This window comes from Bos indicus, chromosome 28, assembly GCF_029378745.1.
Source record: "Bos indicus isolate NIAB-ARS_2022 breed Sahiwal x Tharparkar chromosome 28, NIAB-ARS_B.indTharparkar_mat_pri_1.0, whole genome shotgun sequence".
NCBI classification, from domain to species: Eukaryota; Metazoa; Chordata; class Mammalia; order Artiodactyla; family Bovidae; genus Bos; species Bos indicus.
The window spans coordinates 15078550-15104981 of NC_091787.1; the positions used below are offsets into that span (position 1 = coordinate 15078550).

Here is a 26432-nt window from a genome sequence, read left to right on the forward strand (position 1 = left end):
TCAAATAGTATAGAGCCTCTCGGGGAGTTAGAAATTGTTAGAATAGAACTAGTACAAGATTTCATTGTTGAGACCAATGCTTGCTGCCAAGTTTCCACATCCCTGTATTGTATCCTTGGAAGTGTATTAATTAATATAGTTGGTATATAGAAAAAATAAGTAGTGGCCTTGGTGTTAACAACTTTAGACCCTTAAGGTAATAAATTCTTTCCGTTGTTGTAAGCCCACTGAACCTTTGCCCTATAGGAATGCAACTTTATCTAACACCTTCGGAGGATGGCGCCAAACTTTAAAATAATTACTCTTAGAGAAAATAAATCTTATGGTTGACAAACCTTTATCAGAGTCATAAAATGTTAACAGGCCTTCTGGCCAGAAGATGTAAATCACCTAAACCATTTGTATACGATAAGTTTGCAGAAAAGAAAAGCCTGGTCTCAATAAGGATCAAAGACTGCTGACTTTGCATGATTTTACACCCCCTATTATCCTCTATGCACAACTTAAGGTATATAAGCTCCCTTTGAAAATAAAGGTATGGGCCTTGCTCAAAGCTTGGTCTCCCCGTGTCATTCTTTCTTGTTTCTTTTTCTCTCCTTTTCTTTTCTGTTCTTCCTTCAGGACATTTAATTGGAGCGCGGAGGTCCTCTGGGACCACTTACTTGCCTGGGCTTCTAAGACCCACTCGAGAAGGTGCCTAAGGTGGGGCACCTTCAGCAATTCGAGAGGGTGCCTGTAGCCTCTGTGGTCAGAGCAAATCTGATGTCACAGGTTTTATTGATTTTCTGCGTAAACCAGTTATAATGAGCCTCTAATCTCTGCTTTGCTATCCTTTAATCGCCAACGCCGTCCTCCCGAGGGAATCCCTGGATCCAACCGGGGCTGGACCCCGACAGGTTTGAATGAGTCAGTTCTCCTGGCATGGCTTTGGACCATGAGCTGCTTCTGTTCAAGTTTCCTCAGTGTGTGTTCCTCGGGTTTCCTTCAGCCCCTAAATCATAATTACAACGTGATCTGCACATATGATTTACTCCCTTACTGGAACAATTCCACTTGAGCACACATTGTTATAAAGTCTGGATCAGCAGAACCAGTTTTCTCATGCAAGAGCCCACATTTACAATATGGCGCTGACTGCTCTTTCAGAAGTCTGTCTTCATTCAGCATTCTTGTACCCGCGTAATCTCAGGGCAGTGAACTGGCACATTTCATGTAATGTGCAAATACAATATAGTGAAGGAGTATAGAAAAGCAGATTTTCATACAGAGCTTTGGGCAATTGTGATCTGAGAACTGCTCAAGTAATCTTAGCAATCTCATGGGGCTCCAGCTCACAAATCAGAGTTTCTCCCATAAACTTGAAACCTATCACAAGTTGACTCTTAGAATCACTTAATCTTTCTATTCGCTTATGTCAAGACAAATAGGTGCTTCTTTACAACGAGCATTTTGCTTAGTTCCCAGTGGGGCAAACAGCTGTGTTCATTAATTCAAGCTCTTGCCTCTGCTCTCTCAAACTTTTTTTTCACTCTTCTTACCGCAAGTGAGATTGTGGTATCTGAAGCCTGTAACTATGCACAAAAGAATAACAAGCAGGGATCTGTGTTATCCTTAGGACACTGTCCACAACTTCAGTAATTTATTTAACTGGGTTTAATCAGGAACACAGTTTACCTTTAGTTATTCATTTATGCCAGGTTCAACAGTTTAAAGAAAAATATAATCACCTAAGTTCAATTAATTATCTTTTTTTTGGAGACAGATGAGAGATGGCACCAAATGACAAACAATTTGCCTAAAGCCCATCATTTCTGTTCTTGGCTTATGAACATCAAGTCTCTACATTCTTTTTTGACATGATCCTAATCAGATATAACACCCACTTTTCCTTAATTATACAATGGGACAAGAGAAATTAGAGTATTCCAAATCAATGACTAAAGCAAAGGCATTCATAAAAAAGGGACCCTAATTATATTATAGTGATTTCCAATGGGAGCATTAAATTACATATTTCAAAGAAAATCTAGAACAAACATTAACATTGTGATGTCCAGTTCAGTGGGAAAGCACTTGAATTGGAAAATATGGCCTCAGTGTCTCAAAGTTTATTAGAAGCCCATTTTGCAACACCAAGCTGTATCATGCTCTGAGGAAAAATAGTAAGCAAGATCATATTTGAGACTGACAAAGGGATTAGAAAAAGCAGGAGGGGAAGATAAAATAAAATTAAGAGAAAATTTTATAAATGTTAACTCTCACAGCTGTAGTACAATCCTGAAGCAAAGTTGAAAGAAATGTAATGAAATGATGGCTGGACTTGGTTTTGGTCCAAGACAGAGTGATTAGTCTTGCAAATAATATTTTAAATATATTTGCTCCAGAGCAAGGGGAAACAGTACCCAAAGCACTGCAAGAAAAATAAGTTTACTTAAGAGCAAGAATATTTAAAGTTTTAACCAGGATAAATTTCTAGTACTAGGAAAAAGAATAATACATTTCATGATTGGCTAATTCACATTCATCAAAACCACAATGAGTGCACCTACCTCATGGAAGTCCTGCTGAGTTTCATCCTTTGGCCAAATGGCAGCCCTCTGTTCTATTCTGTAAAATACAAAGAAAAAGCATTGCCATTTAAAAGAAACCTTTCAACAATGCACATTTGCTGCAGATTTGGCCACATTCCTGTTAAAAACGCTCAGTGGTGTCCCACTGCCTGAAGAACAAACTCCAGACTGCTTATAGTGGTCTGTAACAAGAACCTCCTGCCATGCTCACCTTGTCCCCTAACCTCCAGCCTCTCTGGCCTTTTGTTTCTTGAACACACAGAGCTGGTTCCCTGTTCAAATCTTCACACTTGCTTTCCCCCTAGATTTTCACAAAGCTGACTCTGCCTAGCATGGACCATCAGCTCAGCTCCGGTGTCGCCTCCCAATGAGTCCCTCCTGATCTCTCTAAACAAACTATTCCTCCCCTTCAGTCTTTAACACACTGCTTTTAGATTTTCTTCATAGCACTTCTCACTACCTAAAGCTATGCTGCTTATTTGCATTTCCACATTAAAATGTAGGCTCTAAGAAATCAGTGACTGTCCATTTTATACACTGCTGAATCCTCCAAACCCAGTGCAGATGCAGTGTTTTTATGATCAAATGTGATCTGGTACAGTTGTTACAGAAAGATGCCATTTGTTCACTGAAGACAGCTTTTGGAAATTCCCTCTATCACTTACCCAACAAAATATGCTATAGCAATTGCTCTCTAACACAGTAAAGCCAGGCTTTGCACTTCAGGTTCCAATTGAAGAAAAAAGACTTTAAGGCAAATCTACTCCAAATAAATATTTTTAAGTTTAAAAACAAGCAACAAACAACAAAACTCCACTTCTGGCAGATGCTTAGCTCCAAAACATGATTCATCTGGTGCTATGGTCCAATGGCCTCTATTACATAACATTAAGGATTTTCTGCAGCAGTTTTCATGCTGTTATATAATACATATATTAAATTATAGTTATTATCCTTATTAAAAGACCCACTATCTTAAGGAATAAAAGCTGTAGTCAGTGTTAAGTCATTTACAAAAAGATTTATTTGGGGACAGAATTATTTACAATTACTATTCTGCTTTGGTTTGAGTTCTGAAGAAAGCATATATGTCCTCTGAATGGTCATCTAGATGAATGATTTCTAAAAGCAATGACGCATAAGTCTAGTGTCTTCAAAATATTCTTAAAAATGAAAATTTCTTTCACTCCATGAGTATTGCTAACTGTGCAAATAATTTACTTCTAATGAGAAAAAGGAGGAGATGATAAAACAGAATTTGATGGTCACACTGATGTTGACCATGTCTGCATAAATATCCCTCCTGGGTATGAGACAGGATTAAGGGTCCCAACCATGAGTCCATGGAGAGATGGACCAGGTAAGACAAGAAAGTGAGGAAGAAAATGCTGGCACACTAATCCTCTGCTCGTCAGTTGCCTGAGACACAAACAGTGACTCCAAGGCTTCAGAAAATACACAGTAGGTCTTTCCTGCAAAATGGGAGACACCCTCTTGGGGACAGGCATGAAGTTGGCCTATCCAAGAATACCAAAATTCTGAATAGCTCATAACCTCTCTGTAAACTAAAGTGATTCTCAAACTGTGTTTCTATGGAGTTACGGCAGCACCAGAAATAAATAAAAGAGCTGTGTTCTCTGATGGAAGGAGTATTTATCAGTTCTCAACCATGAATTTCTGCTCTGATGCCAGCAGATGGGGAAAAAATTACATGGGAGCAAACATTAATGGAAGAAAGCAGAAATAAGAGTTGGTTTAAAATATATAGTATATATTATTGAGATGCAGACAACAGCTACATGTAACACATTCTCATAACCTTCCAAGAAAGCTACCTGTCATGTCCAGACAAACCCCAGATCAAGTTTGAGAACTGTGATCTAAAATCAAAGATGCTTTAGTCATCATCTGAATGTCTCCTGGTGTGACTTGGACAGTGTTCTGGAAATAAGAATCAATGAGCAACCCTCTAGGCCTTTAGGAAACTTAGAGTCTAGTGAATTCTGAAGCAGAGAATAAAACTAATTAGAACCCAGCCTTGAGGCTTTCATAAATCAAGAAATGAGGACATGGGAGCTGATATTAGAATGGTGGAGAGGAGATGGGGAGGGAGAGACAGATGAAAGAAACATTTTCAAGGAGAACACCAAGAGGTCTTGGATGTATACTGAAAGTGCTGAATGAAAGAGATGGGGTAATGAGATAGAAAAATAGGTCACTTTGGAGGGGAGAGCGGGTAGCTTGCATGAAGAAAGGCAATTCGTGAATTTTTACTTAGATAGTTGAAGCTTGAAGCAAGGATGAAATAGGGAAGTGAGAGTGCCTGAGCAGGGCTCACCCAGCACAGGGCACTTGACAGTATGTTCTGGAGAGCGAGGGCAGGGGTAGCAGTGATGCACGGCGGTCCCAGACAGCATCAGTTTCTCACGGGGTGGCCAGAGCCCAGCACGCCGCCTGGCACATGGCACACACTCACTACATGCCTTTTGGATGGATGAAGTGAGAAAGAAACAGAAGGATCCAGACCCGAGAATGACTTCCAGATCTACCACTTAAACCTGGTGTGGGTACTCATGGGCAAGAGATTAACCTCTCTCACTCTCAGTTTCCTCATCTGTCAAGTGAAGATGATATCGGGTATGCCACAGGATAATTCAGGATGTGAAGGACAGTTCAGGAAAAACGTTCATAGCAACCGGTAGGTGTAGTAAACGTAACACATGAACTCTTTGATCAAATGTAAAAACACAACAGAATTATAAATGATAATAATGAAATGGCATAATTAAAAATAATAATTGAAGCTTCGTGAGTAAATAAGCTGAAAGAGATAAGCGCTGAGTCATACTTATTCAGGGCCACGGCAGCTATCTGGCAGCTAGGGCACAGAAGGAAGAACCATGAGGAAAATACAGACGCATCACTAAGGACATAAGATGCCAATGAAGACAGCAATTTAAACAGTGAATAAAAAAGAGGATACAAGAAAAAAGAGTATCAAGAAGAGTCTTACAGGAATATTACACTCTTAAAAGAGGAATTAAAAAGAATGAAATAATGTCATTTACAGCAATCTAGATGGACCTACAGGTTGGTAAAGTAAGTCAAAAAGACAAATACAATATGATAACTCTTTATGTGGAATTTAAAATATGAGAGAAATGAACACATCTACAAAACAGGAAAAACATCATAGAGAAAAGACTTGTAGTTGTCAGGGGTGGGGGTGGGGAGAGAGGGATTGGAAATTTGGGATTAGTAGATGCAAACTCAGAGAAGGCAATGGCACCCCACTCCAGTACTCTTGCCTGGAAAATCCCATGGACGGAGGAGCCTGGTGGGCTGCAGTCCATGGGGTCGCTAAGAGTCGGACACGACTGAGCGACTTCCCTTTCACTTTTCACTTTCATGCATTGGAGAAGGCAATGGCAACCCACTCCAGTATTCTTGCCTGGAGAATCCCAGGGACGGGGGAGCCTGGTGGGCTTCCATCTATGGGATCGCACAGAGTTGGACACAACTGAAGTGACTTAGCAGCAGCAGCAGCAGCAGATGCAAACTAATAAATATAGGATGGATAAACAACAGGGTTCTACTGTTTAACATGGGGAACTGTATTCAATAACCTGTGATAAACCACAAGGGAAAAGAATATAAAAAACAATGTTTCTATACGTGTATCCGACTCACTATGCTGTACAGCATAGTCCATACTGGTCATAGCAAACTCCCTCTTGCAACAACACAAGAGATGACTCTACCAGATGGTCAATACCATTCAGACTGATTATATTCTTCGCAGCCAAAGATGAAGAAGGTCTATACAGTCAGCAAAAACAAGACCAGGAGCTGACTGTGGCTCAGACCATGAACTCCTTATTGCCAAATTCAGACTTAAATTGAAGAAAGTAGGGAAAACCACTAGACCATTCAGGTATGACCTAAATCAAATCCCTTATGATTATACAGTAGAAGTGAGAAATAGATTCAAGGGATTAGATCTGATAGAGGACCTAAAGAACTATGGAAGGAGGTTCGGAACACTGAACAGGAAACAATGATCAAAACCATCCCCAAGAAAAAGAAATGCAAAAAGGCAAAATGGTTGTCTGAGGAGGGCTTACAAATAGCTGAGAAAAGAAGAGAAGCAAAAGACAAAGGAGAAAAGGAAAGATATATCCATCTGAATGCAGAGTTCCAAAGAATACCAAGGAGAAAAGAAAGCCTTCTTAAGTGAACAATGCAAAAAATAGAAGAAAACAATAGAACGGGAAAGACTAGAGATCTCTTCAAGAATATTAGAGATATCAAGGGAGCATTTCATGCAAAGATGAGCACAATAAAGGATATAAATGGTATGGACCTAACAGAAGCAGAAGATATTAAGAAGAGGTGGCAAGAATACACAGAACTATACAAAAAAGACCTTAACGACTTGGATAACCACAATGGTGTGATCACTCACCTAGATCAGACATCCTGGAATGTGAAGTCAAGTGGGCCTTAGGAAGCATTACTATGAACAAAGCTAGTGGAGGTGATGGAATTCCAGTTGAGCTATTTCAAATGTTAAAAGATGATGCTGTGAAAGCATTCCACTCAATATGCCAGCAAATTTGGAAAAACTCAGCAGTGGCCACAGGACTTGAAAAGGTCAGTTTTCCTTCCAATCCCAAAGAAGGGTAATGCTAAAGAATGTTCAAGCTATTGCACAATTATACAGATCTCACATACTAGCAAAGTAATGTTCAAAATTCTCCAAGCCAGCTTAAACAGTATGTGAACCGAGAACTTCCAGATGTACAAGCTCGATTTAGAAAAGCAGAGGAACCAGAGATCAAATTGCCAACATCCACAGAGTCATAGAAAAAGCAAGAGAATTCCAGAACAACATCTATTTCTGCTTCATTGACTAAGCTAAATCCTTTCACTGTGTGGATCACACGAAAGTATGGAAAATTCTTAAACAGATGGGAATACCAGACCACCTGACCTACCTCCCGAGAAATCTGTATGCGGGTCAAGAAGCAACAATTAGAACCAGACATGGAATAATGGACTGGTTCAAAATTGGGAAAGGAGTACATCAAGGCCGTATATTGTTACCTGGCTTATTTAACTTATATGCAGGGTACATTATATGAAATGCTGGACTGGATGAAGCACAAGATGGAATCAAGATTGCCAGGAGAAATATCAATAACTTCAGATATGCAGATGACACCACCTTTTTGGTAGAAAGCGAAGAGGAAATAAAGAGCCTCTTGATGAAAGTGAAAGAGGAGAGTGAAAAAGTTGGCTTAAAACTCAATATTCAGAAAACTAAGATCATGGCATCCGGTCCCATCACTTCATGGCAAATAGATGGGGAAACAATGGACACAGTGTCAGACTTTATTTCCTTGGGCTCCAAAATCACTGCAAATGGTGACTGCAGCCACAAAATTAAAAGATGCTTGTTCCTTGGAAGAAATAGTATGACAAACTAGACAGCCTATTAAAAAGCAGAGACATCACTTTGCTGACAAAGGTCCTTATAGTCAAAGCTATGGTTTTTCCAGTAGTCATGTAGAGATGTGAGAGTTGGGCCATCAGGAAGGCTGAGCACTGAAGAATTGATGCTTTTGAACTGTTGGAGAAGATTGTTGAGAGTCCCTTGGACTGCAAGGAGATCAAACTAGTTGATCTTAAAGAAAATCAACCCTGAATATTCATTGGAAGGACTGATGCTGAAGCTGAAACTGTAATACTTTGGCCACCTGATGCAAAGAACTGACTCATTGGAAAAGACCCTAATGCTGGGAAAGATTGAGGGCAGGAGGAGAAGGGAATGACAGAGGATGAGATGGTTGGATAGCATCACTGACTCAATGGACATAAGTTTGAGCAAACTACAGGAGCAGGTGAAGGACAGGGAAACCTGGTATCCATGGGTTTGCAAAGATTTGGACATGGCTGTGCCACTGAACAACAACGCTATACGGCAGACATTAAACACAACACTGTAAATCAGCTATACTGCAACAAATTACAAAAGAAGCGAAAAGCCTAACAATTTCAGGGAAATGCCAGGCACTGTACTTATATTATTTCATCTAATCCTCACAGTAACCACAAGAGTTTAGCATTATTAGAGCTATGTGACCCAACAGGACATAGATACGGCAATTAAATAATTTTTCCATTCATTAAAAAAACATTATTAAACACCAAATTATGTCAAGTATTACTACTGCAGGTGTTGGGAATAAAGAAGTGAATAAACAAGTTTCTACGTCAATGCAACTTACATTCTCACAGAAGCAGAGAGAACCTAAAGAAGTAAACCAGTTATCTGTGACGCACCAGATGCTAAATATTACTGAGAAAAAGAAAGCAAGGCAGGGAGCACAGGGTGTGCAGGAGGACTGCCCAAGCTCACGCTGCCAGAGATAATGAAAATGAAAGTGGATAAATAAAAAGGCCAGTGGATCAGAAGAGATAAAGGTCACGGCAGATGAGGAAACAGAAATGGAAGCTTCTCACTAGAGATATTTAACAATAAAAAGAGAAGAACCGGAACAGAAGCTAGGTATCTCAAATTCCCTTTTTCTTAAGACCTTTAAAGGTAGTGCTTGAAGCATGTACAATCCTGCCAACTCCAACACAGCCCTGCCCTCTAGTCCAGGCCCAGGTAGTGGGAAACTGCAGCCTGGACTCTTCAGAGTCTGATTATGGTTCTCAGCACTGATGCCCCCAATCCCCATTGCCCCCAACCCCAGTAGCCCCATCACCACTATCACCACCACCACCGCCAACGCGATGACCGCTGCCATGATACAATTCAAAACAACACTTAACGAAGGAACATAAAACAGCTGCGTGCTGACATTAAAAGGGCATTTTCCTGGCCCGTGTGACTACAAAATTGTGGCTAGCCCATGGAAGTGCAACTTTTCTACAATCTGTTGATGTTCCCTCACTCCTAGGACCCTAAAGCCTGTGCTGAGCCAGCCTGCAGGGTCATCCTGCAGTGACCATCTCCTGGGAGGCAGACTGAAATTCAAAACAGCTAAGTGAACGAAGCATTAAGATGTTTTTCTTGGCTGATGGATAATGTCAAACCCGAAATGTGATAATTTGTGAAGAAGCAGTATTTTAGCAGAGTATGTTAGATTTATATCAACTTTCTGTAATTAAATTAGCAGACAAAAATGTTCCGTATCTCAGTAAAAAGCTTCCTCATCTATCCAAATCGCTGGTGGAAGACATCTGAGAGTCATCTGACCCTCTCCTCTCCCTCAAGTTCAAAGGCCAAGCCATTCCCAAGTCCTTCAGTTTCTTACCCCAAATCACGTTTACATCAGACCTCTCTCCTCCCCCGGCCACTACCTCAGGCCAAGTCACCATCATCTGTCTTCTGAGCTACCTTCCTGGTCTTACTACTTCTCCTCCACCTTCTCCAAACCACTGCCCACATGGCAACCTTGTTGCTAACTTTCTGCACACTTACAGATCAAAATATTTCAGACACCCTGCGACATCCTGAAGGAGCGACATCTGTACACTTCTTCAAACTTGACACGTGCCCATCTCCTCCTCCCTGCTCCTCTCCACCTCAGGCCATCATATGCGCTGCCGCTGTGTCCATGACACTCTTCCCTCTCCTATTCCTCTCCTAGTAATTCATGCAAACTCGAGATCCCAGGCACCGATCAGGTCTCCCTTTCACGGGTCTCACTCTATTCTGATTTTTCACATCTGTCATGTAGCACATCTCAGTTCCTAACTGTGTATCTGTCTAATTATTTAATTGTCTCTTTCTCAGGATGGTAAGTTCCAAGGGACAGGGATTATACGAGGCTTGTTTAATGTTTTATGTTTAGAGATAATCTTAGCATTTGGTACATAGTAGGCACTCACCACGGAGAAGGCAATGGCACCCCACTCCAGTACTCTTGCCTGGAAAATCCCATGGACAGAGGAGCCTGGTAGGCTGCAGTCCATGGGGTCGCTAAGAGTCGGACTCGACTGAGTGACTTCACTTTCACTTTTCACTTTCATGCATTGGAGAAGGAAATGGCAACTCACTCCAGTATTCTTGCCTGGAGAATCCCAGGGACGGGGGAGCCTGGTGGACTGCCGTCTATGGGGTTGCACAGAGTCGGACACGACTGAAATGACTTAGCAGCAGCAGCAGCAGCAGCAGGCACTCACTGGTTTGCCAATAAAGGATTAGTTCCAGGGCTATGAGTTGCTGCCAATTACGGTATATTTCCCAGTGTGTGAAATGGTTAGGATAAAACTCACCCTCCCTCCTCCACCTGTAGGAGGAGGGGCTGACTCTTATCCCCACGAGCAGACACATTTTTTGCTGAGGAGACCTGCTACAGATAAGCAAGTGACTTTCTAACACACGTTTAGAAAATCTGGGCAGAAAGTGAAAGCAGAGCATCAAGCACACTTTTCAGAGTCCTCCATAAAGAATTAGAACCCGAAAACTAAACGGTGCCCACCCGGGTCACATCTTAAAAACTCAAGATATTCCACTGCCTTGGATGAGCCTCTGTATCAGAAAACAACACAGGATACACTAATGTATACCCGGATGACTGTCTGAGGGCTGGATGGCTGTTGTTTCCTGAAACTCCTCTGAAAACAAAAGGTGTATCCCAAGAGGACACCCCTCTGAGCACAATATTCATTATATACAAACAATCACTCCATATACAGACACGGACAAGATGCCAAGAAATTCCAGTAATATTATTAGAAACAATAACAACTTTCAATACCAGCAAGTAAGAAGTTGCTTTCCCTGTGGGGTGTAGGCTGTATTAAAGACATTCTCTTACTGGTTTTTACCAAATTTCTATGCTGAAGGACTGAGATCAAATATTGCACAGCCAACTCCAAAGAGAAAGAAACCAAAGGACAGAGTTCAAAATGATGTTCAAAGGGATGGCTGATGAAAAACAGAACTATAAGTTGAGAGCTATTTGTAAACTGACCCCCCCCCCCACCCCATGTATCTTCATGTCCAGGCCGATGAACTCCCACAGAGACGACATGGGTGTCGGGAATGATCCCCAGGAACAAGCCATCTGGGAACTGGGACCTAAGCCTATCTCCCATCTTGTACTTCTCTGAAGACTAGAATCAATCACTGTTAATAAAAACAGAGATTCCTGGCCCCAAACTCACTGAGTCAGGATTTCCCAAGGCATGCACTGGGAATATGAAATTAACAAGCACTCCACGGCAACACCAACTGGGAAACATTGCCCTGAAGGTTCAGGTCATCCACCTGGGAAGAGACCAGTGGCTGAAGGATGCAGGTGAGGGACTTCGGGGGGTACAGGAGTGACCCAGTGTTTCTGGATGGGCCTCCCAGGGCACACAGTCCAGAGGAAGGAAGGGCTAAGTCCCTGGAGATGCTCTGAGAAACTCCAAACACAAGGCGGGACAGGCGCCTCAGCTGAGTGGCCTGGAATAGAGCCCAGAAATAGCCAGAAAACACACTGATGCCTGGAGAATAATCGAGCAGTGAGACAGGCTCACAGTGTTGGGCTGGGAGAGGTAAGGAGGCTGAGTCTGGGATAGGAGCGCCAGCACGCGCAGAGGTCCCAATAATGCATGATTATTCATCATGATGAGAGGACCCCCTGGTCTGATGAGTGGGACACAAAGCTCCCGGCCTCCACCATCTCACATTTCCACTCACTCAGGACAGGATGATCAGATACCCACTCTCGGGCAGGCAGTGCTCAGCCCAAGGGGCAGAGTGGTCTTAGCAGATGCTTCCATTCCACAGACAGCTCTGCTCACTCTCATGACCCACCTCAAGCACCTGCCTATTCTCTTCAGTTTTCTGCCTCAACTTTCAGACGGACATTGCTGTCATGTAATTGTTTTTTCCCCACATACAACTATATTATGAACATGTGCCCACGTAAGTAAAGGCTCCAGTAAAACATGGTTTTAAGTACTAATCATGAAGATCGGCATCTCTTAAGCAGGCAGTGGTAGGCCCTCTGGGGAACATTTAGGAAACTGAGGGCTATTTGTGATGCGCACAGTGGCTGGGCTGCCCACTGAATTCTGTGAGCTGGAGCCTGACGTGCATCGGGCAGCTCCACACAACAAAGACCTTTTCCACCCGCGCAGGACTTCCAAACGTCTTCTGGGAATGTGAGGGCCAGGGGCACTTGCCCTTTGCAGTCTTAACTAGAAAATGATGAGAGGGGCTTCCCTGGTGCTCTAGTGGTTAAGAATCCACCTTGCAACGCAAGGGACACCCGTTCGATCCCTGGTCTGAGAAGACTCCACATGCTGCAGGACACCGAAACCCCTGTGCTGCAACTATTGAAGCCTGCACACCCTGGAGCCCATGCTCTGCAACGAGAGAAGCCACCACAGCTAGAAGCCCAGGCACCACAACGAGAGAGCAGCTCCCACTCACCGCATCTAGAGAAAGTGCACGGGAGCAGAGACGCAGCACAGACAAAAGATGGATTTAAAACAATAGTGGATGAGATAGAAGTATCTAGAACACACAAGTGTGGAGAGGGGATTGGACTAAACTGTCTCAAGTGTTTCACTCAGGACCACTATTCTATCATTCAAACATATCAAGAACTCCAGCCATGTGACTTTCTACCTAGTTCTCTCAGGGGTATCAATTATCTATTATATTCCTATCTTCTTCCATGATCATATAATTGAAAATTTTACATTCTAATTTTGGTTTGGTTAACCGTTTCAAATCCTAAACCTAGAGAACTTTTACCCTTAAATATAAGCCAAGGAAGGAGAAGGAAATGGCAACCCCCTCCAGTGTTCTTGCCTAGAGAATCCTGTGGATGGAGAAGCCTGGTGGGCTGCTGTCCATAGGGTCGCACAGAGTCGGACATGGCTGAAGTGACTCAGCATGCATGCACTGGAGAAGGAAATGGCAACCCACTCCAGTGTTCTTGCCTTAATTCCAGGATGGAGGAGCCGGGTGGGCTGCTGTCTATGGGGTCGCACAGAGTCGGACACGACTAAAGAGACTTAGCAGCAGCAGCAGCATAAACCAAGGAAACTATAATGGATGTACATAAAAATATTTTTCAATGATTTTTACTACAGAAATGTCTACAGATAAAAATCCTAGAAGTTACCAAAATATCAAATAATTTGGAATTAGTTAAATCAATGATGGTATATCCATAGAATAGCTATTTCCAGCTATGGTATATCCATAGAATAGCTACCCATAGACTAGCTAATATTTTAGAATATTTCATGATATAGAAAAATACAGAATTAAGTGGGACAAACAAGTTACACAAAAATGGGTCTCTAAGATTTCAATTATACGAAGAAATTTCATATATATTTCATATATATATATAAATATATAAACTCTATCAAAAATGTTTTTGTCTAGTATTGATAAAGGAAAAGAGAAAAATAGAGGGTGTTGGTGAGAGCCCTATGTGTCATTATATATGATGTGTGTGTGTGATATTTAGCATAAGTCCTGAAAAGGAATAATCCTGTTGATAATACAAACAGAAGCACTGGAGTAGCCATTGCCTCATTGGGAAGATGAAGAGTAAGAAGAACAGCTTCATTCCCATGGCCTCAGGAACACTGAATACTTAAACAGCTAATCAATGTTCTAAATTAGATTTAAGTTTAAACGCACACTGTCTCCTATAATGATCACTGAAATTTATCTCTTAAATCAATTCCAAGTTAGGGCAAGAAGTCTTCCAAGATGTTGAAACATTAAGGACAAAGTTTTTTGCTCCATCTCCTAGAAATATTATTTCAAACATAGGGCCATAAAGAGACTAAAGTCTGTAAAATAAGTTTCTTATAGAAAATTGTACATTATTCATTATAGAAAATCAAATTTGTTCAACTTAGCCGTAAGTGAACTCATCAGCCTTGTGATAATTAACCCACTACTCTATTAGTTTCTGTATAAAGATTGGATAGTCAGAATACTTTCCAGTCTAGTTTATTCTGTGGGGTCTGCTTTAAATAAATATTACTTCTCTAACAGACTCAAACTCTACTGCATTGGGAAGGCCCTTTCACACACACATCATTCTTTTTCATGCCCAAATTAAAACAAAGGCAAGAACATTAAAAACATACTACAGTAGTAACAGAGGTTATATCTGGGTGGTATACAATTATAAGAAAATTTTATTTCCTTGGAATTTACTGTATTTTCCAATAAAACCATGTGCCACTTACTTTATTATTTTTAATGAAAAATGAGTTTCCCTTTTATCTTTATCCTAATCGTTGTTCAGCCAACGTGCTAACATTTTATCAAGTGATCAAGGGCAGAATACTTTAAAAAAAAAAAAAAACAAAGAAGGAAAAGAGGATTTCCAGAATAATCAAGTGTGGGCTCTTTTTTGATCAACACTAAGGATTTGGTGTGGGATTCTTTTGTGTGTGCTCTACAGCAGGGAGGATAAATTATTTTTATCTGCGGCTGCAAGAGCTTGTATTATTAAGCTAAAGTTTTTACATGTCTAATCCTTTAAACATCCGGGGTGTTGAGAATTTTCAGGCTTGAGTCAGACGGGGTTCAGAAATCACCTGACTGAACTTGAATTAGGGGAGAGGGTGTTCACCTGATAGACAAGACATAAGAACCTATATTTCTTTTAAGTTTATGTTCTTGAAGTAGAGGCGACTTACAATGTTGTGTTAATTTCTTCTGTACAGCAAAGTGATTAAGTTATACATATATATACGTTCCTTTCGCATTCTTTTCCATCATATCATAAGATGTTGACTATAGTTTGCTATGCTATACAGTCGGACCTTGTTGCTTATCTATCCTATATAAAAGTGTTCGTGTATGCATGCCATGTGCTCAGTCTAGTCTCTTTGCGACTCCTCTGTCCATGGAATTTTCTAGGCAAAAATACTGGAGTGGGCTGCCGTTTCCTCCTCCAGGGGATCTCCCTGGCCCAGGGATTGAACCTGCGTCTTCTGAATTGCACGTGGATTCTTTACCCACTGAGCTACTGCGGAAATCTGGGGTATAATAGTTTACATCTGTTAACCCCAAACTGTGGAAGGAAAGCTATGACAAACCTAAACAGCATATTAAAAAGCAGAGACATCACTTTGCCAAAAAAGGTCCATATAGTCAAAGCTATGGTTTTTCTAGTAGTCACGTATGGAGGGATGTGAGAGTCTGATCATAAAGAAGGCTGAGAGCCAAGAATTGATGCTTTCAAATTGTGGTGTCGGAGAAGACTCTTAAGAGTCCCTTGGACTGCAAGGAGGTCAAGCCAATAAATCCTAAAGGAAATCAACCCTGAATATTCATTGGAAGAACTGATGCTGAAGCTGAAGCTCCAGTAATTGGTCCTTCTGATGCAAAGAGCTGACTCATTGGAAAAGATTCTGATGCTGGGCAAGACTGAAGGCAAAAGGGGGCGACAGAAGATGAGATGGTTAGATAACTTCTCTGGCTCAGTGGACATAAACCTGAGTAAATTCTGGGAGATAGTGAAGGACAGAGGAGCCTGGAGTGCTACAGTCCATGAGGTTGCAAAGTCTTGGACATGACTTAATGAATGAACAACAACAACCCCAAACTCCCAATCCATCCTCTTTTACTTCCCCTTGGCAACCACAAGTCTGTATTCTAGGTGAGTATGTTTCTGTTTCACAGATAACTTCCTTGGTGTCATATTTTAGATTCCATATATAAGTGACACCATATGGTATTTAAGACGCTGAATTTCTTAATTTCCATTCCACCAGCGTTCTTCTGCACCCATGGGGTGGAGGCAGGATGGGGACTGAGGAGAACCCTCAGTACATGACTGCCATTCTATGCAGTATAAGCAAAGAAAGCTATTTTTAGAATCCACGATTACCCAACTATGTCCCAGACTCTCAAAATTCTGCCAAGACAAGTTAATTTTTTTTGTAATCTCTATCGTATCCCTTTAAAAAATGAAAAAGAAATCCTAAAAACACACTATCAAGAAGAGCACGCTGATAATACACAGATCTCTGCTCTAGTACAGTCTAAAAAGGCACATTTTATGTTCTTTACTATTAAAAAACTCTGGGTGCTCATTCCCTTACTCATTCTTTCTCCTTTTAGCAGAGCCCATTTAGACTCTGCCTACTTCTACAAAAAAACATTTGAACAAGAAACAAGTAGCTATTAAAACACACACAAGTTGTCTATCTCAAAAACAAAAGATGAAAGGATTTATCCCCCAAGGAAGTTGCTGCCAACAAAACTTCCTCCTTCCATAAAGCAACAAAGCTTTTTCTTTTATCTGAAATGTTACAAAAATAGTCAAAGCCATCAAAGGCCATTATCCTTGCTAATACCCCAATCTTCAAGCCCCTCTAACTGGGGACTTCCAGATGAAGAGTCTAATGAACTCCAGTTCGCAAATGTAACCACCAACTTAATTGGTAGTAACACATTGCTATAGAATAGCTCCTGTTTATACAGGCAAGGTCTTTAACGACATTAAAAGGCTTAATGCTGTCATAAATTTTAATACAATATTTTAAACACAAGTGAGTTTATCACTCTCAAAAGTAAATTTACTTAGCTGGGTAAGAAATCCACAACTTCATTAGTATTCTCCTACAACCATAAATTCCCCTTTGTCATATCTGAGCATTTACAGAATTGGCACTGGCTTTAGCTATAAAAATCAATCAAACTGATGCATATTCATCAACTAACTGCTCTAAACAGACTGATGTGTCTTGGTTCTATTGCAAGGGAAGCCAGGGCTTAAGCAAATTACAGCCTTGCTGGGTGTCAAACTAGGAAATGAGAGGGTTGTATTAAGTGATTACTAAAGCTTCATTCTTGCTCTAACTGAATGCAGTTCTGTAACTATGAGTTTTAAAAAGCTCCAGATACTAAGGAACATGCCAGAGTAGGGCAATATGCAGCCCCACCACTCAGATGTACTGAAAATCCAAATGAAAATGTAAACACATCATCTTTCAGAAGGAAGCATTAAGGTATCTATCAGCCATCACCTTATTAGGGCTTAGCTCCTAAGGATGAGCAGTTGCTGGGAAGAAAAGGATTGAAGTAGGCATTTAAATCAAACAGCCTATAAGAGCTAGGCAAAGAGCATACATAGAGATCTGAGTGGGAATTGTGGGAAAACGAAGAGCTGCTCCTCAGTTCCAACTAATTATTGCCTTGCAAGAATGTACACCCTGGGTTATCCCATTTTTACATATTACAAAAGAATGCAAAAATCCATAAAACCTCTGATATTTAAACATTGAATCCTGAATTGATGCTTTTGAACTGTGGTGCTGGAGAAGACTTGACAGTCCCTTGGAGAGCAAGGAGATCAAACCAGTCCATCCTAAAGGAAATCAACCCTGGATATTCTTTGGAAGGACTGATGCTGAAGCTGAAGATCCAATACTTTGGCCACTGATGCGAAGAGCTGACTCACTGGAAAAGACCCTCATGCTGAGAAAGATTGAAAGCAGGAGGAGAAGAGGGCAACAGAAGATGAGATGGTTGGATGGCATCACCAGCTCAATGGATGTGAGTTTGAGCAAACTCCAGGAGATAGTGAAAGACAGGAAAGCCTGGCATGCTGCAGTCCATGGGGTCACAAAGAATTGAACCGGATTTAGCAACTGAACAACACAAATGTTTTAAAACAGTCTAGAAGCCAATTATATCTCCACATTAGATACATTTGCAGGACACCAAATTTGAGATCTCAGATGTGGGACACTATACCACTAAGGAATAAAATAGAAAGATGGGGGGAGATGCTGAATAGGAGGAAGGATGCAAAGAAAGAGGATAGAATGGGCTAAGTTAATATCTGAAGTTGGCTCTGTTGAGGGCATTCAGAAGAACAAGCAAACTTGGAGGCAGGAAGAGATTAAGACGGTGAGTCTAAACCTTTTGGGCGGTCATGGGTAGCATATGAGATTCTCATAAATGCTTTAGGGATTTCCCCTGGAAAAATAAACCTAAGGAGTAAGAATAAAGCTGCCCACCAAGATATCTGTATGTTTGTTCCTTGTTTTCCTCCCCTTGTTACCTTACATGGCAAAAGGGATTCTGTAGGAGTCCTTAAGTTAAGGAACTTGACATGGAGTGATTACAGTGAGTTATCTCAGTGGATCCAATCTAATCACATGAATCCTTAAAATCAGAACCTCTCTCCTGCCCAAAGCTGTAACAGAGAATGACCTGTCCTCACACCGGATCTATTCTTTTAGCTCTGAACTTTGTGCTCTGTCATCTGTGTTCAGTCATGCTTGCTCTGCACCTTTTTGTAAAAGAATGTTTCCCACAGCCTGAAATATAACATGGTAGCCCATTCTCAAGGCTCTGACCTTTAAAGGTTTAACACTTTTCCATTCACACACAGAGAAAAAAGAGAATAACCTTTGTCCTGTTGTAGGTTTATAGGAACATTGTAATTAGACCTACATAGACAGCTGCAAGAACAAACAATCCCGGCACCAAATGGTTTGCAACAACCAACCATACCACCATGCCTCCTAGGCACAAACCTGTGACTTACAGCAACACAAATTTATAATCTTATGCTTCTGTAAGGACAGATGGCCACCATGGGTCCCACTGGGATAAAATAAACGTGTGAGCAGGCTTGCCTTCCTTTCAGACAAGAAGCCAGAATCTTAGTTGGGTAAGATGGTTCTTTGGGATACAAGTCCACCATCTTCTCAGCCCACTGGCTTTCTGAACAAAATCGCTATTTCTTGCCCTAACAACTCATCTCTTGATTTACTGGCCTGTCGTGAGATGAGGACTAGGAGCTTGAACTCAATCACAGTTAGAGGAAAACATGGAAGAATGCTCAGAGAGATGCAAAGTTTCTTGCTATGAAAATGGAAGAAGAAGCCACTTGCCAAGCAATGTGGGCAGCCTCTGGAAATGGGAAGAGGCAAGGAAATGGATCAGTTCTCCCCTAGCATCTCCAGAAAGGAATGTAAGCCTGCTGACAATGTTTGTTTTATCCCAGTGGGATCCATGTTGGCCATCTGTCCTTACAGAACCATAACATTATAAATTTGTGTTGTTGTAAGCCACAGGTTTGTGGTCATTCGTTACAGTAGCAACAGAAAACCAATATACATAAAGGCAATCACAATTTGGCAAAAACATTCACAGACCTCCTTGATGCTCATCCATAGACATAGATAAAGACTCCTTGCACTAGAAAGAGCTGAAGAACATGATCTCAGAGCTGAAGGTAAAACTATTTCTCTTTGGCACATGTGAGAAGATCAATACTAGCCCATGACACAGTCAGCTTCAAAATTGCACCTCTACAAGGATGGATTCATTCTCTGGACACTAACTACCCTTATGAGCCTCACTTAAATCACATGTGAACCCCTGACAACTCCTTGCTGCAGACTGATCTTTCTTCTCTTTCTCAAAGTGTTTGTTATGCTAAGAACATGCTCCTCCCCAACCTCCATCCCCAAGAAGATGGCATTTTACACCTGCTGAGATTTAGCCTGGCTTATTCTCTCACTTTGAGCCAGAATGAGCCCTGAAGTATCTTGTTACACTATCATGTCTCTATCAAGATCTTACTGAGCATGATATGCCTGGACCGGGCCATATGCTGGCTTAAAACAGAAGAGGAAGGTTATCAGGAAAGTGAGCTACCTGACTTAAAGTTGTTTTTAGCCTCAGATCTCATTTCATCAGTTCATCAAATTTCACAATCCCTGTAATATTTTGAGATGTTTTTTTAAGTCCCATTAGAATGATCCTTGGAGAAGGCAGTGGCAGCCCACTCCAATACTCTTGCCTGGAAAATCCCATGGACAGAGGAGCCTGGTAGGCTGCAGTCCATGGGGTCGCTAAGAGTCAGACATGACTGAGTGACTTCACTTTCACTTTTCACTTTCATGTATTGGAGAAGGAAATGGCAACCCACTCCAGTATTCTTGCCTGGAGAATCCCAGGGATGGCAGAGCCTGGTGGGCTGCCGTCTATGGGGTTGCACAGAGTCGGACACGACTGACGCGACTTAGCAGCATCAGCAGCAGAATGATCCTGGGTGACGTCACCATGGTTGTGACAAATAACTCTGTAGTTTAAAGTTACCATACCAATCTAAATACTAAACCTAATACGCCAGACATAACTGGCTTCACAGCTCCTGATCTGCAACTTGACACCAGATCCTGTGATTGTCAACACTGATGCATAGACAATTCTGGAATGCTGCTAGATGAGAAAGCAAAGTGGAACTTGGACGTTAGGAAGGAAAAAGAATAAAAGAACAACAAAATATTTGGGGTCCCATGGAGATTTGCTGATGTGTAGAGGAAGACAGACCAGATCTGTTTCTGCAAGAAGTGGTCACTCTGTTGGGGAGACTATCTTGACTCAACAAGGAAGGCTGCCCAGTGACCAAAGTATCTGGCTCCTTTTTCTGACATGCAGAAGAGGTCTAGGAACCTCCTAAAATGTTACACAAACTTATGTGTATATGTGCATCTCTTATTTTCTGAAGAAAAGTGCCATAGATCTGAGAATCCAAATGAACTGTAACTTCCCATTCCCAAGTATAAGAGGGGCTAGCCTGTATGTTTCCTCATGAGGACTGCTCTAATTCAACACTCTTAGTTCTTACTAATTATAAGTGAATAATCCCCACCATAGAATCCTATTATATTTGACTTGCCCTCTGATAGCAGCAATAATACCACTTACCCTTTCCAGTGTAGATGGGATAGAAAGTGGTCTTAATTTTACCAAACATCTGGCATCTTTGAGAAGGTGAATTACTAACCTCATTTTCCCCATCGGCCTCTGTGGAATATTCATCCCAAAGGGCACCATGCATGCCACACAAATATGAGTGTGTATTTTGTTTGTTGTTTTCATTTTGTCTGTTGTGTGTTTTGCTGTGTCTTTTTTTACAATTTTGAAATATGCATAGGAATAGAGTTGGCCTTATTATTCCTGAGAGAGGCAGTCACTGGTCTAGTGGGATAAGACAGGGTCACTGTCTAAACTGGCTGTAAAACAGCTTTGCTATAATAAGGTTTCCAGTAGGAGGGTGAGTATTCTGATCAGCAGAGAAACAACGGGACTGAGTCTCACCCAATCCAAGGTCAGATAAGAATAAACAGACAAGAGATGGCAACCAGCAAAGAAGGTGAGAAAAGATATCCAAGAATCCAACCAGATAATAGATCACCTTAATTTTAGGATCTCTATCAACCATCTGAGGTGTTATGATTCTAAATTTAGTATGCTGAATATTTAAAAACACAATTTTACTATATATAAAATAGATAACTAATAAGGACCTACTGTAGAGCACAGAGACCTTTTCACAATTCTCTGTAATGACCTACGTGAGAAAAGAATCTAAAAAGAATGGAAATAGGTATACTAATTCCCTTTGCTGTAGAGCAGAAAATAACACAACATTGTAAATCAACTACAGTCTAATAAAAATTAATTTAAAAAAAAGCACAATTTCATAGTACAGCCAATCTTGCCTGTTGTTGATTCATTTAGACTCTGCTGCCTCAGAAAAAATTTTGAAAGGTCATGCCAGAAGCCCAGCCCTCCCTTTCTCCCGAGAGCTATGATTACACTGCACACAAGATCCTACAAAGACAGCTGGCACGACTGGTGGCTGAATTCTTTCTTCTGTTTACTTCCAGAAGAGACTTTCCATAGACAGCTGCAAGGCCAGGCTCCCATCTGAATGCCATGTCAGCCTTGCTGCAGTCAGCCTCCACCCATGTTCTTGCCCTGGACGCAGGAGTTGTCTCCTGCAGGTCTAGGAGACCAGAGAGGCCAGCCCAGGGCCACTTCAGGGCTTAGAGACATCTCTTGGATCAGCAAAGAAGCCACACCTGCTATGCTGCAATCAGACATTCGTAGGTTCAAATTCTGGTTCAGCCTTTTTCACTTGTACAATATCAGGCAAGTGCCTTAATGTCTCAGCCTCAGGGTCCTTCTCCATAAAATGAGGCTAAGAGTATCCACTTTCTGGGGAAGGCTGCTGCTGCTGCTAAGTCGCATCAGGGAAGGGACGAGAGCTAAATGACAGAATATATGAGAAGCAATTGGCTTGATGCCTACACTATTATTACTAATTACCATGATCACAGAAGAAACACTAATCATCTCTAGCATGGAAAGAAAGAGGACAAAATTATACCAGCATTTCTCTTTCTCAGGGCAAGAAGGTCTGTACTCTTCTCTGAGCCTTAAGGCTGATTATGTTCTGACTGAAGCGAGAGAAAGTAGGTTATTTATATTTCTCTTAGACTCAATGATTCTCCTTCTAGGCCCCATTACAGAGTTTCTCTGACTTCATAGTGATGCCAATGAAAGAGAGAAAGCCTTGCCTCTTGCGTGGGGGTAGCAAGCACAGGTGCTCCCATGTCTGGGAAAGGAACCCCAGGCCCATTGCAACTTCTGACAACAAAGGGCCCACCTTGGTTGAACTCGCACAGTTTCCTGGCACCTGGAGGTGGGGTTGTGTGCACTCTCCTGAGCCGGTGTTCCCGGTTTCCCTCGACACTCCGACTGGCTGGATACCACATGCTCTGTCTCCTGCAAGAGAAACAGGAAAGGGAGATGAACCGGCAGCAGTCAACAGTTCCACAGGGTTCTCCAGTGGGGGCTGGGTCACAGAGCAGGGCAGCAAGCCATAGAAAATACACACACTGATGACTGTGGGGAAGAGGGCTGATGAGTAATTCAAAACTTAAGAAGGCTCTTTCTATCTGGCAGTTGCTGCCAGATTACAAAATAAAGAGGTTTCCCTGATGTTCCAGGGGTTGACTCTGCACTTCCAAGGCAGGGGGTGCAGGTTCAACCCTTGGTCAGGGAACTAAGATTCTACATGTAGTGCAACCAAAAAAATTCCAGATACAGAATAAGGAAAAAGTAATAATAAAAACCTAAATTTTACAAACATTAAAAATATTATAGAGCTTCCCTGTGGCTCAGTGGTAAAGGAGCCACCTGCCAATGTAGGTGACATGAGTTTGATCCCTGATCTGGTAGGATTCCACATGCCACAGAGCAACTAAGCCCATGCGCCACAACTGAGCCTGTGTCTAGAGCCCAGGAGCCGCAACTAGGGAGCCCGTGTGCTGCAATGAAGCCCATGCTCTGCAATAACAGAAGCCACCACAGTGAGAAGCCTGCGCACCACTAGAGAGTAGTCGGCAATCACCGTAAACAGAGAAAGGGCCACGCAGCAACAAAGAGCCAGCACAGCCAAAAATAAATAAAATTATGAAAAAACTATAGACCAGTATCTAATAAGTATTGAAGAGTATTATAAAGAGTATTTAATTTATTTCTGCACAAAGACAGAAATATAGATCAATGGAACAAAACAGAAAGCCCAGAGATAAACCCATGCACCTATGGACACCTTATCTTTGACAAAGGAGGCAAGAATATACAATGAATTAAAGACAATCTCTTTAACAAGTGGTGCTGGGAAAACTGGTCAACCACTTGTAAAAGAATGAAACTAGAACACTTTCTAACACCATACACAAAAATAAACTCAAAATGGATTAAAGATCTCAACGTAAGACCAGAAACTATAAAACTCCAAGAGGAGAACATAGGCAAAACACTCTCTGACATACATCACAGCAGGATCCTCTATGACCCACCTCCCAGAATATTGGAAATAAAAGCAAAAATAAACAAATGGGACCTAATTAAAATTAAAAGCTTCTGCACAACAAAAGAAACTAAAAGCAAGGTGAAAAGACAGCCTTCAGAATGGGAGAAAATAATAGCAAATGAAGCAACTGACAAACAACTAATCTCAAAAATATACAAGCAACTCCTGCAGCTCAATTCCAGAAAAATAAACGACCCAATCAAAAAATGGGCCAAAGAACTAAATAGACATTTCTCCAAAGAAGACATACAGATGGCTAACAAACACATGAAAAGATGCTCAACATCACTCATTATCAGAGAAATACAAATCAAAACCACAATGAGGTAGCATTTCATGCCAGTCAGAATGGCTGTGATCCAAAAGTCTACAAGCAATAAATGCTGGAAAGGGTGTGGAGAAAAGGGAACTCTCTTACACTGTTGGTGGGAATGCAAACTAGTACAGCCACTATGGAGAACAGTGTGGAGATTCCTTAAAAAACTGGAAATAGAACTGCCTTATGACCCAGCAATCCCACCACTGGGCATACACACCAAGGAAACCAGAATCGAAAGAGACACATGTACCCCAATGTTCATCGCAGCACTGTTTACAATAGCCAGGACATGGAAGCAACCTAGATGTCCATCAGCAGATGAATGGATAAGAAAGCTATGGTACATATACACAATGGAGTATTACTCAGCTATTAAAAAGAATGCATTTGAATCAGTTCTAATGAGGTGGATGAAACTAGAGCCTATTATACAGAGTGAAGTAAGCCAGAAAGAAAAACACCAATACAGTATACTAACGCATATATATGGAATTTAGAAAGATGGTAACGATAACCCTGTATGCGAGACAGCAAAAAAGACACAGATGTATAGAACAGTCTATGGACTCTGTGGGAGAGGGCGAGGATGATTTGGGAGAATGGCATTGAAACATGTATAATATAAGAAACGAATCACCAGTTCAGGTTCGATGCAGGATACAGGATGCTTGGGGCTGGTGCTCTGGGATGACCCAGAGGGATGGAATGGGGAGGGAGGTGGGAGGGGGGTTCAGGATGGGGAGCATGTGTATACCTGTGGCGGATTCATGTTGATGTATGGCAAAACCAATACAATATTGTAAAGTAATTAGCCTCCAATTAAAATAAATAAATTTTTAAAAATAGATTAATTTTATAATATATAAGAAAGAAAAAATTATAGAAGAGTATTTAATGAATAAATAGATTTGAAAATATAATCTCCAGAATATTTATAGCATAGGCTCAATTTTGCCAAATCAAATATATGTATAAATGTATACACACACACACACACACAAATACACACACATATAAAATTGAGACCAAGTAAACCAAAATCTTAACAATGACTAACATTAAGATGTCATTTTTTTTCTTTAGGGTGCTCATCTACATTCATTAAAATAATGATGCATTATTCTTATAATAATAAAGAAATTTAAGTGACTCTGAAAACTAAGGGACAGATAATTTTTATAAATTCCAAATCCTAAGTATGCTTAGTATCCCTCTCCTCCCCACTCTCTCCCTCTCTCTCTCTCTCTCTCTCTCTCTCTCTCACACACACACACACACACACACACACACACCTGTCTATACTTCACCCAAAGAAATCACTAGATTGGCTGCATCATCCTATGATGAACTCTACTAATTAATTTAGGAAAACTAACAGAAGTCAAGTCTAGAGAGTATCATAAACATTCCCAAGTTAGAATGAATCTGTATTCAGTACAAAGCCACACATACCCAAAATGAAAGACTTACATGCGTTCAGCAATTGAAACACTATAGTGTTTGAGCCATGCCAAACCTCTGACAAACTTTCCTTAGGATAAAATAGCCCTTTTTTACATGAAAAATGAAATACACAAACCAAAATCAGAAATTTAGAAAATGCAGACGGCTACTGTCATCCAGTCAAAATATTCATGTGATACAGTGAATCAGGCTCTGACTGTGCAGTATATTGTGGTGACAGCACAGACCAATTTCCTCTCTTACGGGTACAGGTTGAAGTCAGTGTAAGTGCCAGTTTGTGAGGCATCTCAGAAAGCATTTTTCTAAAATACGAGAATAGTTTGGCAGGGCTATTTGCCAAGTAGTCATCACAAACTTCTAAAGCAAAACCATAGGAATGCTTTCCTATAA

General features: G+C 41.2%; 1 protein-coding gene across 9 annotated transcripts in view; it reads right to left on the reverse strand.

Annotated features, from left to right (window-relative positions):
- FAM13C (family with sequence similarity 13 member C) overlaps positions 1–26432 on the reverse strand; it is a 141127-nt gene that overhangs the window by 55781 nt on the left and 58914 nt on the right. For all 9 annotated transcript variants that reach the window (XM_019954091.2, XM_019954097.2, XM_019954093.2 and 6 more), the window contains 2 exons: positions 23045–23163; positions 2550–2607 (listed from right to left, as the gene is read on the reverse strand). In XM_019954091.2, the coding sequence (XP_019809650.2) occupies positions 2550–2607; positions 23045–23163 (177 nt within the window). The remainder of the gene's footprint in view (positions 1–2549; positions 2608–23044; positions 23164–26432) is intronic.